General features: G+C 35.6%; 1 protein-coding gene across 18 annotated transcripts in view; it reads right to left on the reverse strand.

The window, feature by feature from the left end:
• Positions 1-19688, reverse strand: part of POSTN (periostin) — a 31038-nt gene extending 11350 nt beyond the window's left edge. For 9 of the 18 annotated variants that reach the window (XM_053934417.1, XM_053934416.1, XM_053934407.1 and 6 more), the window contains exons 1-17: positions 19534-19686; positions 17963-18061; positions 14010-14074; positions 12619-12776; positions 11930-12094; positions 10975-11121; positions 9941-10082; positions 9099-9311; positions 8802-8936; positions 7233-7381; positions 6625-6761; positions 5811-5941; positions 4102-4232; positions 3829-3931; positions 3384-3451; positions 2804-2849; positions 685-732 (exon numbers count right to left, since the gene is read on the reverse strand). In XM_053934417.1, coding sequence (XP_053790392.1) covers positions 685-732; positions 2804-2849; positions 3384-3451; positions 3829-3931; positions 4102-4232; positions 5811-5941; positions 6625-6761; positions 7233-7381; positions 8802-8936; positions 9099-9311; positions 9941-10082; positions 10975-11121; positions 11930-12094; positions 12619-12776; positions 14010-14074; positions 17963-18061; positions 19534-19655 — 2059 coding nt within the window. In that variant the 5' untranslated portion in view covers positions 19656-19686. Of the gene's footprint in view, positions 1-684; positions 733-2803; positions 2850-3383; positions 3452-3828; positions 3932-4101; positions 4233-5810; positions 5942-6624; positions 6762-7232; positions 7382-8801; positions 8937-9098; positions 9312-9940; positions 10083-10974; positions 11122-11929; positions 12095-12618; positions 12777-14009; positions 14075-17962; positions 18062-19533 lie in introns of all 18 variants that reach the window. The other 9 variants (XM_053934421.1, XM_053934420.1, XM_053934419.1 and 6 more) reach the window with 4 other exon arrangements.
• Between the last annotated feature and the right edge of the window lie 594 nt (positions 19689-20282).

Consider the following 20282-nt stretch of genomic DNA (forward strand, 5'->3'; position numbering starts at 1 on the left):
TCTGGATAAAATTCTTTGCATGACATTTTAAACTGCCTTTCTCAGTTGAGATAAAACAAATTCCCTTTCAGCATTTTTATTTCAATGGGAAACTGGGTCTCATCAGCTTTACTTAAGGTATAAATCACAAGTGATTTTAGCAGACCCATCCCCACATTTTTTCTCTTCAGTCCCACCACTAATCTTTAAGTCATGCTTCCATATGGAGAAAAAAAAAAGCCAAAAATTGGGTAGATATAATTTTCAGGTATCCAACAGATATTGGTAGTTAGAACTGATTGAAAATGATAGAAAAATGAACCAATTTTTTTCTTCAAAGTATGAGAAGCACATCTACTTTAAAATATCTGTTTTAATTAAAAAAAAGGAAGTGTCTTAATTGAAAAAAAAAAAAAAGATGAACAAATAAATTGTTTTAAAAAGGATTATTTAAGATATTTTAAATATCCATGGAAAAAGGAGAAAACTCATTTGGAGAGAAAATCCATGGATAATCTTTTCATACAAAATATTTCAGTCAGTTCTAATTGCAATATTTGTATCTTTGCTTTTCCAGCAAAGTGCTTAACATCCTGGAGTTGCTGGGTATAAAATGCATCCCGTTAAAGAAATATATTCAAGATATATTCTGAATATGTATATGAACATATGCAGAAATATATATACCATATAGGCCTCATTTACCTTCCTTTGTGATGATAGGCTGGACGTTGCTTTCAATTATGTTAATTTCTGAAAATATAGAACATGGAATATACAGTGTATTCCATTCTTACAATTTATTTGAGGCAATGATCAGATAGATTTGGTCTGCTCATAAGGATGTGGGTAAAATCATAGATATTAATGGGTGGAATAGCAACAACAAAGGATCTAGGGTATGAATCTTGGTTCTGGTTATGAAATGGTAATCTACTCAGGTCATGGTACCTATGATGATATATGGTATATAATCGAGATGGCTTGTACAATTACCCATGCAAAAATCTGCACAATTCCCTGACATGCCTTATGCCTAAATATTGCCCTTTTCATTTGGGAGCTGATCAGGCACACACAGGAAACCTTCTGGCATTCAGAACTATAGATAGAACATCACAGAGATCAAGTTGTCCCTCTACATGCAGGAAAGACTCAAGTATTCATTGAACCCCTCTGATAGTGATTTGACTCATACCCATCCACTGGAGAAGCCCACACTGATAGAGGTTCCAGCCTTCTCAGTCTTTCACTCAACTGAATCTACAGCTACAGCTTTCTAGACTTCCACATTGACCTCTCTAGCTTAATTTTTACAGGCCCTGCTTCCTGTGCTACTCTCACTGGCCGTGGGAGGTAGAATCGTAGAATATCTCAAGTTGGAAGAGATGCATAGGGATCATCAAGTCCAACTTCCTTCTTTTCAAAGGAGAAGGAAGAATAAGCCATATGACCAAGGGTGCTGTCCAGAAGCTCCTTGAACTCTGTCAGGCTTGGTGCTGTGACTGCTTTCTGAGGATCGTGTTCCATTGACTGACCACCCTCTGGGTAAAGAACATTTTTCTAATGTCCCATCTGAACTTTTCCCAAAGCAGCTTCATTCCATTTCCTCGTGTCCGTCACTGGTCACCATAAAGCAGACCAGCACACCCCCTCCACTGCCCTTCTTGGGGAAGGCATGGGTTGAGATGGGGTCACTGCTCAGCAATGAGGTCACCCTTCTTCCTTCTCTCATCCAAAATGAGCAAGCCAAGTGACCTCATCAGCTCCTCAAAAGTCTTTCACCATCTTGATCACCCTCTTCTGGACACTGGGCCCAAAACTGGCTCTCAAAACTGCCTCAGTAACCGAGGTGAGGCCATCCCAGTGCAGAGCAGAGTGGGCCCATTCCCCTCCCTTGTCCGGCCGGCAATGCTGTGCCTGATGCATCCCAGGACACAGTTGGCTACTTTGGCTGCTGAGGCACTGTTGACCCACATTCAACTTGTCATGAAGGTGAATTACTCCATTTTTTGTTCCAAGTATTTTTTATCCTCAGTATGTCCATTCCCAATTTTCAAAAGTCTTATGTGATGGTTTCTCTTTATACTGTGAAATATGGGTAGGCCTCCATCAGAATTTAATAATTTGTCTAAATTCATCTTGCCTCACAAGGTTACAGCAGGAATGTTGTCTTCTAACAGTTTGTTTCAACACATAAGTTATAATCAGAAATTAAATGCACACCCTGAGAAAGGCTGCAAGAGTGCTAAAAGGGGTATTTTTTACATTTACTCCCTAAAGAGAAAATATTCTGAACAACTGTCTCCCATTCAAGCCTCATATTTGCACATATGGGAAACAGGGTCAAGAGGTACACTCTGTCCCTCTGGAAATATTTATGAAAAAAAAACAACTATCTCAGCACACAGTCAATGCTGCATCTTTGAGAATGAGTACAGTACAATGCTATATCTTAGAGAGAGATACATCTCTGCTATTCACCAAGCACCAAAACTTGGCTAAAGCCTGAAAAACAATCTTTTCCATATGTATCTTGTCTACTCCAAGAGTTTAAACAGCTTACTTCAGGGTTACTTTCCAGTCACACATGTGGAAAGGGAAAAATACAGTAGCACAGCAGCCAGAAACATTCTATTTTGAGTCTTTGTCTTCCTTTTCTTAATTGACACATCTTACTTTCCCAGAAATTGCTTTCTTCTTTATTAAAAAAGAGATGCACAATTCCAAATTGGAATTGGCACCACTTAAAAAACAATATCCAACTCATTTGGATACTCATTTGGATCAATTTTAATACTGGAAGTATTTAAAATTAACTTACTGTAAAATGTCAGTGGAATCTCTTTGAAGGTACTGTCACGAACAAACTATAAAAACAGAAAAGCAATTTATTTAAAATTTTTAAAAAGCAGCATTTATCTTATAGTTTCCTAATGAGTGTGGGTAGGATTCACTGCTTCATTGACCTATTTGTCTAGGTTCTCTCATTCATTGTTGAGGGAGAATGTAATCCCAAGAGGATAGCTGAGATAGACAAGGATGCCTGCTTTTCTTCACAGGTTATTGATGCTGCTGGCTTTAATGGCATAAGAATTTAGTCACTCGGTATTTTTTTTAAATAAGTTATTTGTTTTCCAAGAGTGATGAAGTGAGCTAAAGAGCAGATTTGGGCCAATTCATATTGAAGTTATCCAAATGCAAATATTCTACAATTATTTGGCATTGAAAAACATAACTGTTGAGTGTAGGGTATCATTCATGATTATATTTCGGTAACTGGGAGCTATTGAATGTGTTGTCTGCTGAAGAAAGGAAGGACCAGAGAATCACTTATGACTTATAATGTGCTCAGTTTCATAGATCCTGCCAGAAAGACAAAGGGATAATTACTAAAAGAATACCTTAATTTGAATGTATTTAATCAACTTCTTCAGTATTGTGAGCAGCTGATCATTTCCAACAGGCAGTTCTGACAAAAGAAGCAGGCACATAAGAGAAAATATACAACTCTGTGCATTTTACTTTGATTTACAATGATCAGGAGCTGCAATCATTCTCAAACACTCACACAAGCATGTACTCGATATATATAATTCTATATCAGCAGAAAGGGTAGGCTCTGGCTAGTCTTGTCTTTCATATACTTTACTTTCATAAAATTTCAAAATCTTGCCAAGGTTTCAAGCAAGGTTCTTCCACAAGATGAGCATTGAGGTACATTTTCTGTTTCAAATTCCACATCGGAATTGTATCCTTAAATTGATTACCTTTTTAAAGTTATTGCAGTTACTAAGCATGTAAACAGATTTTAAAGAGTGGATACAAATTTCATGAAATAATACTCACCTGCTGGATACAGGAGTTTGTCAATGACATGAATGACGCCATTTGTTGCCATGAGATCCGATTCTCTTGATTTCAGTTCATTAACCAGAAGAGTATCATTTACCTGGTAAAGGATCAAAAAAAGAGAACGCAAGTTATCAGGGACATTGGAAAACAATCCCAAACCCTATTATAAAACTGGGAGAGATGAATGCCATTCTATGATGTGGATAGATATGGAATATCAAATCTCTGTTACAAAGCTGCAGCAGGGAGACTTTTTCTATACTTAACTGTTTTCAAGTAGAGTTTGCCTCCTTGGATGGTTTTAAGAATATTTGTTACACCAGGCTCAAAGCCACTTCCAATAAAAACTCCTTGTGTCAAGTGGTAAAGAAGAATATTCCTGAGAGCATTTTTGTCTCCTATGTAAAAATAAAAAAGTAGGAATAAAATTAAATAGTAGGGAATAGTTCTTTGTGGGAATTCTAAGGATTCACATAGACTTGAGCTAGAATGAAACGCAGTATTTATGAAAATACCATGAACACATACGATCTGAATTTGTTAAAATGATGACAAAGGGAAAAAGTCCAACTATATGACAAAAAGGTACTCAGAACATAATCACAAACATCCTATGAGAATTTTTCTACAAAAGAATATAAAAGCAGTCAATGGAGCAATTAGAAGTGCTGAGTTTGTCTGTTCTCATAGAGGACAGAAGCAGCTTGGATAAGTCAGGAAAGGGGGAAACCACCCTATTATAGAGAAGATTTCCATATTTCAAAGTTTGACATTCCTATGTCGGATGAAAATAAAATTTGCAGTATTTTCAAGACTGTCTTAAAAATAGCCCAAGTTAATATCCTGATAGGGCTGTCTGGGTCTGTGGAGGTTGAGAGTCATAGGATGGGCTGCAGAAAAACCATACCATTCCCAAGGAGACAGGGTATCAAGCAGAGAAGCTTTAAAACACATCTGTTTGCCGTTATATGGAATATTAACCATTAATACTAGAATGACATGCTGATATCAGTTCTCATTAGGAGTTTCAGCCTTGATGAAACTGCAATGGGAATCTTGTCTGGTCATATTCTTTTCCCGACGTCTCTTTCAGTGAACATTTTCTGTTTTTTCCCTGTGTTTTGCTCTGATCACTAATACTATTGCAATTTACTTCACTACTGGAATGCAATTAAGTTATCTTCTTCTTCCTAGTAAAATTAGTACTGATACTTTGTGACTGGACCATTCATAGATAGCATTAAGTTCCATAAAAATCCTAAACATGGTCACTCCAAAGATTTTTGCACAGACTATCAAATTACCTTTGTAACTATGCCACCATAGTTACTGGTTAAAATAATCCTTGGTTTGTACCTTTCCTACAGATAAACAAAGTATTTCTTTATATTTGTTTAAAAAGTTATATACTTTAAGGTTTACTCTTTATGGAAAAAGCAACATAATAACTTAAAAGAAAACCAAGACAGAATTCTAGAAAACAATGTGGCACAAAATTAATAAAAAAAAATCTGCTGTTAAAAAAAATTATGAAGGCCAAGGAAAGCATAAAGTAACTGAGTCACAATTATAGAAAAAAAAACTAAAAAAAAACCCCCAAAAACTGGTCCATAAAGCTCCTGGGAAAGCAGAAGGGCAAATAAAATTGTCTTGTTAACTACAGAATTACTCCAATATGGCCTTGGCTTTGGGCAACTTCAAGTTCTGAATTAAAGACAAAAAAATAATAGAAGGAAGCAACACTATGGAATAAGATATTGAGGAGTGAAATTTAAATTTAAAAATCAGATTGGAGTTTTTTTCCAAAAAGACATTTTCTTAATGCCCAAGAAGGAAATAATTCAGGGGATTCCTATGACCTGCTCTATGCAAAAGGTAAACTGCTTCAGTAGACAGCTTTTGTGTGAGAGGTGCATTAGTCTCCTTTCCAATCAATTTTAATTTGCTCATAATCCCAGGTTTTTTATGTTACTTACTTATCAGTATGTCCTTATCATCATCAGTCAAACCTTTAAAGGCATCATTAGTTGGGACAAACAGAGTCCACTGTCCAGGCCGTGACAGAACATCATCCAAATCTGCAGCTTTCACCAGACTGAGGAAAATGCTGTTTACAGCAAACAGAAAAAGCACAAATACATTTTGTTGAAATGTGGTAGCTATAATTGCCTCCAGGTACTCAGTTCCCCCATTTTTAAAGGAAAAGGCAGTCTTAAAAGTAGCAGACAGAGGAAAAACTATTTGAAAAAATATATTGGCAGCTGGGATCAGAGAAGGATTTGTCAAATGCAAACCCTTGCAGATCAAACAGGTAAAAGGAGGATGCAAAGGATAGTTCTTGCTCTAGGAGTACTGAGATACTTGCAGGAAAGGGACAGATATCAGTACTGGAAAGGTATATAGTCCTACTGCGCCCATATGGAATTGTACTGCCCATTAATTAAAACTCCAGAGTCCATTGCATTTATAGGTCTGGATGTGTCATTCAATTCTTTCTGTCCTTTTACTCCTTCCATTCTAGTGTCTTACAACCCTTTGTGCCATAAAAAAGCATTCTAGCATAGAGTGTGGAAGCCTTTTCAGCATACAGCTGGAGGACATTTTTCTTCTTCCACATTTTTTTCCTTTTATGTTATTTGTGTAGATAATAAACCCTTTCCTGCCTTCCCTGCTCTCAAAACCCCAACAACTCACATGCTCACAGTCCAAAGCTTTATCTCAAACCAGCTGTGCTATATATACAGTTACCCTCTGCAGGAAAATCTCAGTTCTGTCAATATTGCTACTCACCTAAAACGCTTATCATTTCTTAGCATTTCATGCAAAGTCTTTTCTGCTGGATTGATGATCTGTCTGAAGATGTGAATAAAACCATTTCTTCCTTCTTTGCTTCCTCTGACCATGCATGAATTTTCAATACATACAGCCTTATTGAAAGAGAAACAAAGGTAGCTGTTTACACAATGTTAAAAATAACAACTATATGTATTTCCTACAGTCAAATTGTGTGTTCTTGCCAGGAAATTTGGCATTGCTTAAGCAAGCAGAAATAGCAAAATCTATAATAAAATAGTATGGTGCAAATATTTTAAAACTTGATATTTTTGTGTATGTGTTTGAGAATGTTCTTAATTCATTCTAAAAATGAGCTTTAAAATTTTGTAATCAACTGAGCATCCAGTTTGAAATTTTGTTGTATTTTCCCAAAGAGTTCTCCATGCAAACAAAGTTTGGATTGAGAAAGATCAGATTTTCATTTTTTGCTATCTTAAAAGTTGAAGGATTTTTTGCTAGATAGTCATAATGATAAATGTTGAGGGTTTCATTCAGCTTTGCCTTTTATCGACTCTCCATTTTCATAGTTGGATGCATATTTTTAGGAAGACTCATTCACTTACTGTGCGATACACGAAGACTCTAAGTAGTTTTCCTCCAATTGTTTCCAGCTCTTGTCCATTGTACAGTTCATTGAGCCCAACTTTCACTTTTATAATGTGATTCTGCAGGATTGTTTTAAGAAGACGTTGATCCAGCCTTAAGGTGTCATCTACAAAGCAATTTAGATATTAATGTATAGTAATTTATATAGTGCATTTTTATTCAAATATAGTTAAAAGAATCTGGAAATACTGAATCTTTCTTTGAAATGCTTGAGTTAAAGCATGGACAGGTCCGTGTATACAGAAGGCAAATTGTTTTGATTATTCCTCAAATTCAGTCAAGAACTTTTGACAAAGCCATGATTAATTACTATAACTAATATGTCTGATGATTGATATGTGGACCTGCTCCATCTCCTGAATTACTGATATAGTTTGTATTAGAACTAGTCCTTTCCGCATGTGCACCTAAAATCTATCCAAATTTGCTTCTGTGGTAGTGAGACAGCACTCTAATTCTTTGAGAAAAGGCAAGATACCCATGCAGTCACCTCTGCAAATATACAAACACCTGGTTTATGGTATATTTACATCAGTTTCTCTCTGCTTTAATGTACTGAGAAATACTAGCTTTCTTGTATTTCCTGGTTTTAACTGGGATAGAGTCAAATTTCCTCCTAGCAGGTCCCACAGTGCTGTGGTTTGGGTTTACTATGAGTATAATGTTGATAACACGCTGATATTTAGTTGCTGCTGAGCAGTGTTCACCTTAAGGCTAGAACATTTCAGTGCCTCATGCTCTGTGAGTGGGAAGGTACATGACAGGTGATTCAAACTTGCCAGAGGGATATTCCATACCATAGAATGTTGTGCTCAGTACATAAACTGGGGGAAGCTGCCTGGGAGGTGCTTGTAAATAGCTGGGCATAGGTCAGGGTAATTGTATCATGCATCACCTGTTTCTCTTAGATTTTAATTATCCTTTTTTAAAAATTACTACTACTACTACTACTACTACTACTACTACTACTACTACTATTATTATTATTTTGCTATTAGTAATATTAATATTATTAATATTATTATTTTACTTGTTACAGTTATCAAGTTGTTCTTATCTAAACCTGTGAGGTTTTATTACTTTTTTTTTCCACTGATTCTCCTCCCCATCCTAGAGTGGGGGAAAGAGGGGAGTGATCAAGTGGATGTGTGGTACTTAGCTGTTAGCTGGAATTAAACCGCTGCATATATAATCTGAGAATAAATAAGTTTTGAATCTAATGGAAGTAATGTAGCACTAAGGAAACTGGCAGTTCATTAATATCTTTCCATTCCTACAATCCTTCTGTGCATATTTTGTATCTTATTTTAGTGCTACTGTTTCCATTAGCAAATGATACGACTGAAAACAAGCTGTGCAGCCTGGTGGTTATTTCTACGAGGTATGTAATTTGAAAGGATGAAGTCATTCTATTTGTCCACGATGCTGTTGCAGTAAGACTTAGAACAAGAACTGGGAGTTATTTGGAAAACTGTCAGGGTAGCATACATACTTGTTTATTTTGACAACCTTTTAGGGCTACTAACCTGAGAAAGCACCATTGAGAGGTGCCAGGAGAGTGTATTGGCCTTCTGGCCTTAGAGAAGATGCCAGACCTAGCTGCGCCACCAGGTCCGTAAATGTAGTCTGCTGAGCACCCCCAAGCTCAATGACTTGTTTGGCTGCAAATAAAGAATTAAGAAAAGGTATTTTAACACAAAATATCTTCCTATTCCTGATTTGGCTTCTCCATGCTTATCCAGAACTATATATATCTGAGGGAATGTGGGTAAGGTTATTGAAAATATCTTCAGTACAAGAAGTTTTTCATGCACATCACTGACCAGAATCAGGAATTAGCACTTGATCAATCAGGTGGATAACGCCATTGCTTGTCACAATATCTTTGCGTTTCACCATTTTCACTCCATTCACAGTCAGACTTTCACCATCACAACCAACTTCAACAGTATTTCCTTCCAAGGTTTCATAGACAGCTCCACCTGTGATGGCTTCAGAGCACTGGAGAGTATTTAATATATGGAACTTCACGAGAGCTGCAGAAAAAAGAACAGGAATTTAGTGGATGTAGGTGTTTGGACACATATTCATATACGTATAATTCACATATAGGTGTGGAATAACTTATTCCAGCTACACTATTTTTAATGAATTTCACTCACAGATACTTTATTTAAATTTAATGATTTTGTAGGCCTCTAAATAACATTTGTGGTCAAAACTATTTGGCATCCCTTATATTATTAAAACTATATTGGTTAAGCTACAATCTGCTGGTGACTGCATATGATATGCTGCAAAAGGACCTATGAGAACAAAACTCCATAGGCTATGCAAAGATATGAGAGAATTTCATATTCAGATAGCCCTGAATTTCTAGGGACAGGAACGTCTATCAGACCCATGCAGCTGAACGATTAGAAAGTCAATGTGCCTGTATTTTCACAGTTCCCTTTAAACTGTTTTGGAGACTAAGTTTTCAATTACTTTCTATCCTTAGGCAAGTAGAAAAATTAGAGACAGAAGAAATAAGTCCTCCTACACACATGAAAGTAGAGGTGCTTAATTCCGGAGCTATAAGGATAATTCATTTTTTGCCTCTTGATTCACTTATATTTCTCATTCGCAGTATGCATATTTCTCGTTTGCAAAAAAGTTTAAATACCTTCAGAGGCCACCTTGTCACCCATGATTCTTTCTAAAACTCCCCTTGGAAGTCTTTCAAAAGCTTCATTAGTAGGAGCAAAGAGTGTGTAATGACCAGGTCTTCCAAGGATGTCCATGACACCTGACGTAATGGCAGGAGCCTAAAATATAATTTTTTCTTTTAATGCTGATTATTTGAAATATTACCAAAATACATTATATATTTAGTTTTACCTCATGCCTGCAGGTACTTGTATGCTAGACTGAGATCATTGTTTTTAAAAAGATAGATCATGAATGTTATAGAAAAATGAAAAAATTAATCGACAGAAGAATTTTTCTTATGCTGAAAACCAGAAAGTATTGGTTTTTTGTATTAAGTTTTTTAAAGAGATTAAATATTGTGGTTGTCTGTAACTGTCATGAACTGGATTTGAGGGATTCAGAGTATCTTCTCCACCTTTATGCCTCTGCATTTAAAATACCTCTTTGTATTTATTAGGGAGATGGAAGATGGAAAAGGACAATAGTTATCTGTAAACCAATGGCATATTTTTTAAAATATGCAGCATGAATTCCCATTACACTGTGCAGACACATTTTTCAGAAGATGGACAAATTAGAAACTTGGACAATTTTTAATCATGCTTCCTCTGTGCAAGAAAAATCCTTCTTATGTGCATCTACTGGTGCTCTAAAACTTGCTATGAGTCAGGTTATGAAATTTATTTGGCATCTTTACCATTTTTTATCATCCATTTTGAAATTGTTCTTATTTGTCTAGCACCAGACTCTGTAACTTCATGATCACGTTTCATTTTCTCAGTGCTTGAAGAAAAGACAGTTTTTAGGTACAGGGACACATTCTGTCCTATTGATGTTGCCTTTTTAAATAGCTATATTTGCAATATTACCTGGAGCTCTTAATTTAATTTATTTCTCTCTCTTGCTGAGCTAATACCTCTTACTTCCAGGTATCATAAAAAAATCAAAAAGGAATAAAAACACCCTACTTAAATAAACAGAGAAGAGTTTTTATTTTTGTCCACTTACTCTAAACGATGAAAGATCATCCTCGACTTCAATGAAATCCTGAATGGTATTTCCAACAGCAGTCAGGACACGATCAACGACATGGACAACACCATTGGTAGCAATCTGGTTGCCATGGATGATCCTTGCACAGTTAACAGTAACAACCTATATTTGAAGAATCAAGTAGAAGAAGATTAAACAATAATTTGATCACAAGCTTGGATCCTGACACTCACAGACTGGCAATGTAGGTACTGTACATTGTGTATTCACTGTTGTTATTCCAGTTGGTTTTTTCAAAATTTGAATTAAAGCCTTGTAAGATTTGAAAGTTTGACTAAGCTTCTGGAAAGATAGCAGCAGATTTATTCAGGTTACATTGACTTCATATTCATGTTTAATTTCTTACTGCAATTATTCTGATTTGATTTTTCTTGTCTGGCTAATATGTTGATTGTACTGGTTTTTTAGCAATACAACCTGAAGACAAACAAACATTTTGATGCATTTAAGACAATAAAGATGAGGAACTTAACTGGGAGGTTTCTAGCATATTTATAAATGATTGTTTTTTCTAGCCAAATAATGGATGTGTGTTTCCTACAAACTCCAATGCTCCTCCTATGCACTCAAATTAAAATAAAAGATCTGCTTTAATACTATTTGGCAAAACTATGAAAATTAATAGTAGATTTTGCTGTCAAATTTATTATGATCATGTATTTTGACCACAAAAGGCTTTGTCTTTTATGAATAAAATTCATTTTCATTTGAACTTTGATTTCTAAACAGCACAATGTTTGCTCATTCTTTCTTAGTGATTAGTCTACACAGCAGTCAAATGTTCTTCAAGAAAATATTTATTTTTGTCAGTGGCAACTGGCTTGGTAGATGGTAAACTTTTGATAATAACTTTTGATAATAACTTTTTAAATAACTTTTGTTAAGGAAATAAATAAGAGAATAGACTTACCCCATTAGGATAATGGTTAATAAGCAATTTCTGGCCATTATACATAGACACCAGGGTCATGCCATTCTTAAGATCTTTTGTCAACATGCGCTTGTTTAACATGTGGTGGTGGAGAGCATTATATAGTTCAATATTTACATTGTCAACCAAATTCCTGTGAATTTCCTGAAGAAAAAAAGGAATTTAATTAATTACAAGCTACAAAACATCTTGCCACTCAGAAAGATGTATGTATTGTTTCACCTTAGTATATGCTTTCAACATATTCAGCATCTGTTAGGGAAGACAACTTTGATGCCTAGAAATCTGACTCTACTTAAAGTCTGATTTGCTCACAAATGGAAGACGAGGCTTCATCACGGTCATGTCATTGGAGGAGCTTTAATTCACTGTTTATTCAACTAAAATCATTACTAAAAGAAGGACATCTGAATTACTGATGATGTACAACCATACATTAGGCAGCTGCTGGAATTCCTAGGAGTTTCCCTGAAACTATGCTAATAAAATTAATACCAATATGTGTCATGCAAGTGGTTAAATAAGAAGAATTACATGTAGATTATTTCATTATTACTTGTATTATGTCCTTCTCTGTCTAAAATCTTGACATTGTTTCCAATCTAATTTATCTCACACTAGCTGCTTCAGCTGAAATATTTAACTCATGCACATGCAGACAGACTTACTGAATCTAACTGGTCCCAGGCTTCATTGCTTGGTGCAAAGAAAGTGAATGATCCTCGTCCCTCAATCTCTTCTCTCAGCTTTGAGATGTCAGAGTAGCGCTGTGTGGAGGTAGCTCCCACAATACCAAGCGTACCATATACATGATCAATAGGAGCAACTAAAATAAACACAAGGTAAGAATACGGTAAACTCTTCAGTTTATCACAATCAAATTTTCTTTGTGTTTTTTGGATGCATAATAATTCTGATACTGTTTAAGTCAGAATTAAGCAATGTGTTTAGATTAAAAATTTCATTGTCAACATACACAAAAATCATCTAAGGACATCTGCTGGCTATTGCTTTTTGAGATTTTCTTAATGAAAAATTAGATCAAACAATACTAATATTCTAAAGTTTCCTTTAGAAGAGCTGTTGTATTTTGTATCAACCCAACATGAAGGAGGGAGGCTATCCATTTATAATCACAAAAATTTCAGTGAAGTGGGTCTCATTTGGTCACGATGGACCAGAATTCTTTTTGTGAGGCCTCTTATTCTTCTTTCAGTGTCTGGTTTATGCATATACTGATTCATCCAGAGAGTAAGAATGGCCATAGTCTCACAGTTAAAACATGAGAACAGCATTCATCTCTCCTAATTTTAGGCATCCAGAAGTGAGACATTTGCATGCAACCCAATGGTTCTTGGCTCTTTTTATGGTTATTGAGAAGAACAGGTGATTCTAGTGTGTGACTGATGTCATCCTAATGTCAGCATCTGAAGGGAGATTAATTTATCTAAACAAACTGAACTCTGCATTATTGAACATAAAAGGATTATTTCAGTTATAGGGATGAAAAACTATGAAATGTATTTCTTCTCATACTACTCTTTCCTGCTGAAATTAGCTTTATTTTTACAAAGCAGAATAGCATAAATAGGGGAGATGAAGAATTTCTGTCTTAATTTTCACACTTTCTTTGAAAAAGGCTATAAGACTCTTTAGGTAAATGAGATTCAAGTTTTTTCAGAAAAAGGAAAATACAAAATTTATATATGCTCTGCCTTGAGTCCTGGCTTTCTGATCACACCAATATGCTTTAGACTAGTCTCATATTTGATGGGAATAGGAATTAAAGCTCTTTGGCAACTTTGGGAACTGAAGACACTATGAGTTCTCTCTGGTCCAGAGTCTGGAAGGAGCTGGGAAATTCAACCTAAATTTTATTATCAAATTCAGTGCTAGCTGATTTTTAATCGTGTTTGTCGTGTGCAAATGAAGCTGTGCATTCTTAGGCAGTACTTCTTAAAAACAGGCAATCATTTCTCATGATGACCACCTTTGAAACTCTGCTGTAATTGTAATTCTTTCCATGTGCCAACTTACCCATAAGAAAATAAGCTCATACCTGCAGGACATCCTCTCGTACCATCCATTTTCATATAGCCAGGACAGCACTCATATAAGACAGTTCTGTGGGATGAAGACAAAAGCACAATTAAATAATATGCAAGAGAAATAAACTAATTTTAGCTAAGTCTAATTTTATTTTGATTATCAATTTTTCACTGCTAGCACATACTCTTCAGGTTTTCAGCCTTTTTTTTTTTCTCTTTCAGCCTTTTTTGGATTGATTAAAAATTGGTCATATTTTACTAAATGTAAAGTTTTTGAATTTAAAGAATAACTGCCATCATAAGATTTAAGTACTGGGACAGAACATGGGTGGGCTTATAGTACTCATATAGAGTTACCAAAAGATGATGTGACTAGAACAACAGCTGAAGAACATTAATTTATCTACTGTGTGTTGATAAGAATATGACATTGAACAAACAGTAAAAAAAGATGAAGACATTAAAATGAAATCCTAATTGAAGGGTTGTAAAGGAAAAAGACAAATTTAAATGAACAGAATAGAAATTGAAGTGACAGAACTACATGAGGTCACCTACATAGTGGTTATAGGAACTGACAAGTATTTCAGTGGTCTTGTGCATTGTATGGTGATAAAAAGTGGGATAAGAGAGCCTCTGTTTTCCAAGGAATAATTTGAAGAAGCTCAGGAATTAGGGAGAGAACTAATTAAGAACAGACACAAAACTGGTTACAGAGAGGGAAGTCACTAAAAAATATATGGATAAACTCAAGAGAAAGTTCACAGGTAAATGTAGTAAGGATGGAAACCAGAATACAAGAAATCAAAAACAGAGTTTAAAAAGCTTGCTATCACAGCATACAGAGACTTTAGCATTGCCAGGGGCCAGGAAATTTTATATAATAATATCAATAAAATACTCTCATTATCAAACACACGTAAGCTACACATAACAGCAAACCAGGGCTAAATGACAATTCTGTAATGTAATGTTCGTTTTAATATTGTGTTCCTTATAAGATATTATGTCTTCTTAATAAACAGAAATAAGATTTCTACCATTGACCTGTTTGAAAAAATCCAGGAAAATGCAAATTCACTAAAGTTATCACAGAAGCAATTTTGGCTCCTTGGAAGAAATTTAATACATTAAACTTCAGATATTTTTCAAATTATGGTACACTGTACAGTATATGGTTCACCATAATGGCATCATTGTTTTACAGAATAGATTTATTTTTATAGGTGTAGATGATGTTGACAGTTCAAATGTTCTGAACATTCATTCCTTTAAGCTTTTTACTGGGTCTTTAACCACTAGAGTCCAGCTTTTAATTTGCAGAATCTTTGGTGGAAGCTGAGTACATTTTGCTCATGTTTCATAATTTAAAGCTGATAAACCACAATCACATTAAAATGAACAAGCTTATTCAAATGAAAAGTTGGACTAGACTGGAAGAAAAATAATAATAAACACCATAATTGGAAAAGTGAGGATTATCATTCCATAAAAGAGAGCAATCTGATAGAGGTGGTGAAAATGATTTCTTTTGAAAACACAGTCTTTTATTTCTCCTATGGAAATATTTTTATCCATTCCCTCACATGCATATACATACATAACATATTCACCCTTGTGCATGTGCCATGTGCACATTTTCAACTGAGAAGTCATATATTGAAAGTATTTGTATAGTTCTTTTAGTACATCTCTTTCTTTAAAGCAATTCACTCAAGGCTATGTCTTAGGAATGCATGGGTAGCATACAATTTAGGCTACAGATTTTTAAGTTAATGATAAACCTTTTACTTTTAGTCTTCCTTGCATCCTTGACAGAAGCTAATAATAAAAACACAATAATCTGATTATCTGATTAAAAAAAGAAAGTGTAGCAGAATAGGAATCAAAATGTTAGTCTATCTGTGTGAATTGCTTTGTCGTGAGAAAATATTTTTTCCTCCCCTGGAATAGAAAATCTTTCCCCCTCATCCCATGGGAAGCTATGAAAGATTGTAGTTTAATTAGCTTTTGGGAAAAGGAAAGAGGCAGCTGAATTATAAGCATTGAGTAAGTAATGGCAAGTTTAATCCTCATACCACATCCAACAAAGATACAATTAATGAAAGACAGAAAATTGGCTGAAGAACATAGGTAAGAAGAAAATGCTTCAGCCAAGCATTACAAGATCAGTGCCTTTTTTACCAAGTATCTTGTTATGCTCAGCCTAGGCTTCTTTTCAGTTATCAAGTTCCTATTTACATTATTCATGTTCCCTTACAGTTTTCTGCAGTTAGAAGGTTCTTTAGCTGTGCCCAAAATATAAGAAAGATGGGATGGGAGAAAAGAGGTTTATATGGAGCATCATCCCAATAAGGTCAGAACCAGATAAAATTCAGTGCAAGATGCAGTTTCTCAGTACCACCTGTGTGTAGGCAGAGCACACAGGAGAAATGCCACCTCAGACCAGACCAGAAATGATCCTCATATGCATCCCTACTAGTTCAGTATAAGCCTGTGGCCAAAAGAAGAAAGAAAGTAATTATTCAGCTAAGAAACCAATTATGCATTCTTGAGGTTTTGGTGGAGTTTGTTTCTTTCTTTGTCTTGGTTTTGTCTTGGTTAGATTTTTTTTTTTTTTGGTTTGGTTTCTTGGTTGGTTTGGTTTCTTGTTTTTTTTTTTTGGGGTGTTTTGTTTTTTTTTTTTTAGTACAACATTGTCCTGACCTCATCCAAAGGACTATATTCCAAAGGAAAAAGATAGAACAGCAGTACCTTAATCCTTGTTATTCTTGGCTAATAGAGCCAGTTTTCAGTTTATTCAAATCAGCTCTGTGACTCATCTGTTTCTACTTCTTGCTGGCATGGAGATAAAATACTGCTGAGAAACAGTGGAAAGATTTTTGGTCCAACAAATGCTGATTTTAGGAAATTTGTGTGTTACACTCCCATTGTAAATGGGAATTGCACATAATAAAAATTTCTAACATTTTATAGACATAAGTTAGGGAGGACTTTTTAATGTGAATATATTGACATGAGATGAGCTGTTGTCCTTTGGATTAGCATTCTTATTGGAGAAATCTCTTAGTCTTGTCTGTGTTTCTGGGTTTAGTATGCAGAGTATAAAACTCATTAATGGCTAAGACTAAGTTACAACAGATGCTTTATTATACCCACAAAAAACCCTTATACAACCCTCAGGAGTTCTGACTCAACTTATTCTCACACACATTCTTTTCCTCATCTAGCCTTGTTAGGTGAGTGCTTGTACAATGGTAGGGGGTTAAAATGGAAGGAGAAGGTGATAATTTTGTGTACACTGTCATGACCAAGACCACCCAGCCCCACTGCTCAGTGTCTTCCTGTCTTGGCTGTATTAGACTTCTTGAGGCCTTGCATAGGATTTGTGAAATGCTTTACAACTAACATTCCTCAAAATTCTAGTCATGAGGAGAGCAAAGTCTCCACGTGACTTCAGTTCAATGAGTCTAAACTGCCTATTGCTTCAAACTATTTTTCCTAACACACAAAGTTATCTATCACTGCTTCTGGAGCTTTGAAAAGTAATGAATTCCCTCAAATTCATTCTGAGAGCAGACTTTCTTTCATGGGAAGACATGACCTCTATCTAGGAATACAACCACAGAAGTAGGTTGCTTTCCAAAACTGCCTGTGAGAATATTCAAGTTCCACTCTAAGCATTTTCAGGAAATACCTTTCTTCCTAATGTGTCTGCGGTAGAATAAAATTTAGTGCCAAAGTTGTCAGTAGTATGGCAGACATTACTGAAAAGGTGAAGTATTTTGGATGACGGGCAGTGTGCCCAGAGAAGGAAAGGGGAAGTCAGTATTGCAATGCCACCTGGAGGAGAAGTAAAGATTCTAACATAAACTGTAAACAGTTTGTGAGAAAAGGACTTTTCTAATTGTGCATTTTATTATCTCAATCAATGGAGTATAGTTTGGAAGCAGAGCATACTTACGCTTTCTTTCCACAGATGGCTTGCTGGTACCAGTTTCTGCATGTGCTGAAGTATTTCTTTTTTGTTCCCATAACTTGCTGAAGAGCACAGACATTTGGGCTATGGGTGCAGTGAGAAAAAGAAGTTTTTGTACATGAAAAATTTTACATGAAATAGTAGCAAATATTTTTCCTGTGGAGTGAGAAATTAGCATCTGGCTTCAGTTCCCAGGACAGGTGTGTTTTGAAGTAGCCACAGTGCAAGCTTTTGGGACTGCACAGCTGGATTCCTTGGCAAGTCCACCCTCCCTGCAGCGACAGAAGCTTCCCTTTCATTCTGGTTTGACCGTGTGTCTCTGATGGGCAGCGATCACCAGCTGTGCCCAGGCAAGTCTCAATATCCATTTCTCCCTTCCCCCTGTGAAGTGAATTACCAGCCACCGGGGACGAGTGAACACCATGAGGCTCTTTTCATTAAAGATTTTGTCTTTTACACATCTGTGCAGCTGAAGGTCTGTCATGGGGAGATGGGGAAAAAAAGTGCCTTGTTCTTTATGTAGAAGAAAGCCCTGTCTCCTGTAAATCAATCAGCTATTTTGATTACCAACCATTTTGAGTACCGCAGGCACCTAAATAAACATTCTGGGAATTACTGGGGACCAAAGGGTAAATTGGCATGTAAATACAAGGAGTCACAGACTTCAGAGGAGGAATACGTGTTCCTTAGCATGGTGGTGTACAAAGATGAATTTCTTACAGTCAAATTCCATGGAGCAAGGGCATTTCATCCCTTATTTTTATATTTCTGCAACCAAAAAAATTAATCAGTTCAGAAGTTAGAATATATACTTTACATCACTGGGAAGCCAATGAGCTTTTTTATTTGAAAAGCTAAAATAAATTTGAAAAGCATGTGTGTGTAGCAGGCAGTGGGAAGATAGGATGGTAAACAATTCTTATTCACAGAATTTTTTTACTTAAGAAGACAAGAGGAAAATATCTTTAGGCACATGTGTTTCCCTGACACCAGCTGTTCAAATGATTTCCATGTCTCCAAGCAGCCTGGCTTGTAAGCGCTGCCTTTTGGAAGCCCTGCTGAGCAGCTTGCTGCATTACTCTAGTGGGAACAGAAGTTTCACAAAGGATTCCCAGTATATATTCCCATATTAGAAAACATTTAAATAGAGTTAACGATTTTCATCAGGATGGAATAAAGAGAACAAATACTGTGGATAGCTATCAACTCTGCAAAAGTTTGAAAACACATTAAAAATTTCTGATCTCCCATTACAATACTTATGAACTGAAATTAATTTTGGTGATTCTGAATCACATTTTACCCATTGAGAAGTAGCGATTTTAGATTTCTTTCCATTTTATGAAGTCTAACAGTATTCTGTCTCCTTTTAAAACTCTGTGAAAAGCTTTTTATTCAGGAACAATTCTTGTAAAGTGAATTTTAAAAGAAAATTCTACTTGAATGACAGTAAAAATTCATAGTGAAAAATTACATGTAATATAATGCTAGAAGAAAGGGGAGAATAAAGATTAACAGGCTTCCTTTTAAATAACAAATAAAAGCCAGTTACTTACCCCTGGTCGCGTGCCCTTATTCGACTGTGAGTTAAAATCTTGTCATAGTGAGCAAAAGCAGCTGCATGTTCAAAAGCAGACAACAAAAAAGTCAAAAAGGTGAATAAGAAAAAGATCTTCATCTTTAGTCCTCTGTTGCTTCTGGCAAGTCTAGAAGAGAGAACTGGCAAAGGGTCTGGAGAGCTGACAATTTATATACATGCTAGAAGGTGGTGGGAGGGAACCACAGGATCAACCTGAAACTTTGTACCACCCCCCTTAGAACAGCAGTTTTTGCTGCCAGCTTCAGTAACCCAAATCTGTACCCTAATTAGCCATATAAATAATTTCTTTTAATCCCCAATTGATTAATTTCTTCCTTATTACAGAAGGCTTAACATTTTATTCTGCTGACACAACAACAGAGAGAGTTTAAGTTTAGACTTTGACTTATGGCTTAGTATTTATAGCACTGAGGCATCCAGAGGTCATGATTACTGCGTGTGGTTTTATTCAAACCCAGAGGAAGATGTTGTCTGTTCCCATAAGAACTGCATTGCTTTCCTTTGTTTTCCTCACAGTTATCAGCTATGAGCTGTTTAACTATGGAAGTTGATGAAAGTTTCAAATACAGTTGCCAATAACCTGAAATAGCATTTTTGTCTTGAGAAAAAAAAAGCTGTATTAACACAAATTCTGATTATAAAGTAGTCACTCAATCAAATGCAATATTAGTTTAAATATTCATTTTAATTCTATTGACAACAAGT

Source organism: Vidua chalybeata, chromosome 2 (genome assembly GCF_026979565.1).
Source record: "Vidua chalybeata isolate OUT-0048 chromosome 2, bVidCha1 merged haplotype, whole genome shotgun sequence".
Lineage (NCBI taxonomy): Eukaryota > Metazoa > Chordata > Aves > Passeriformes > Viduidae > Vidua > Vidua chalybeata.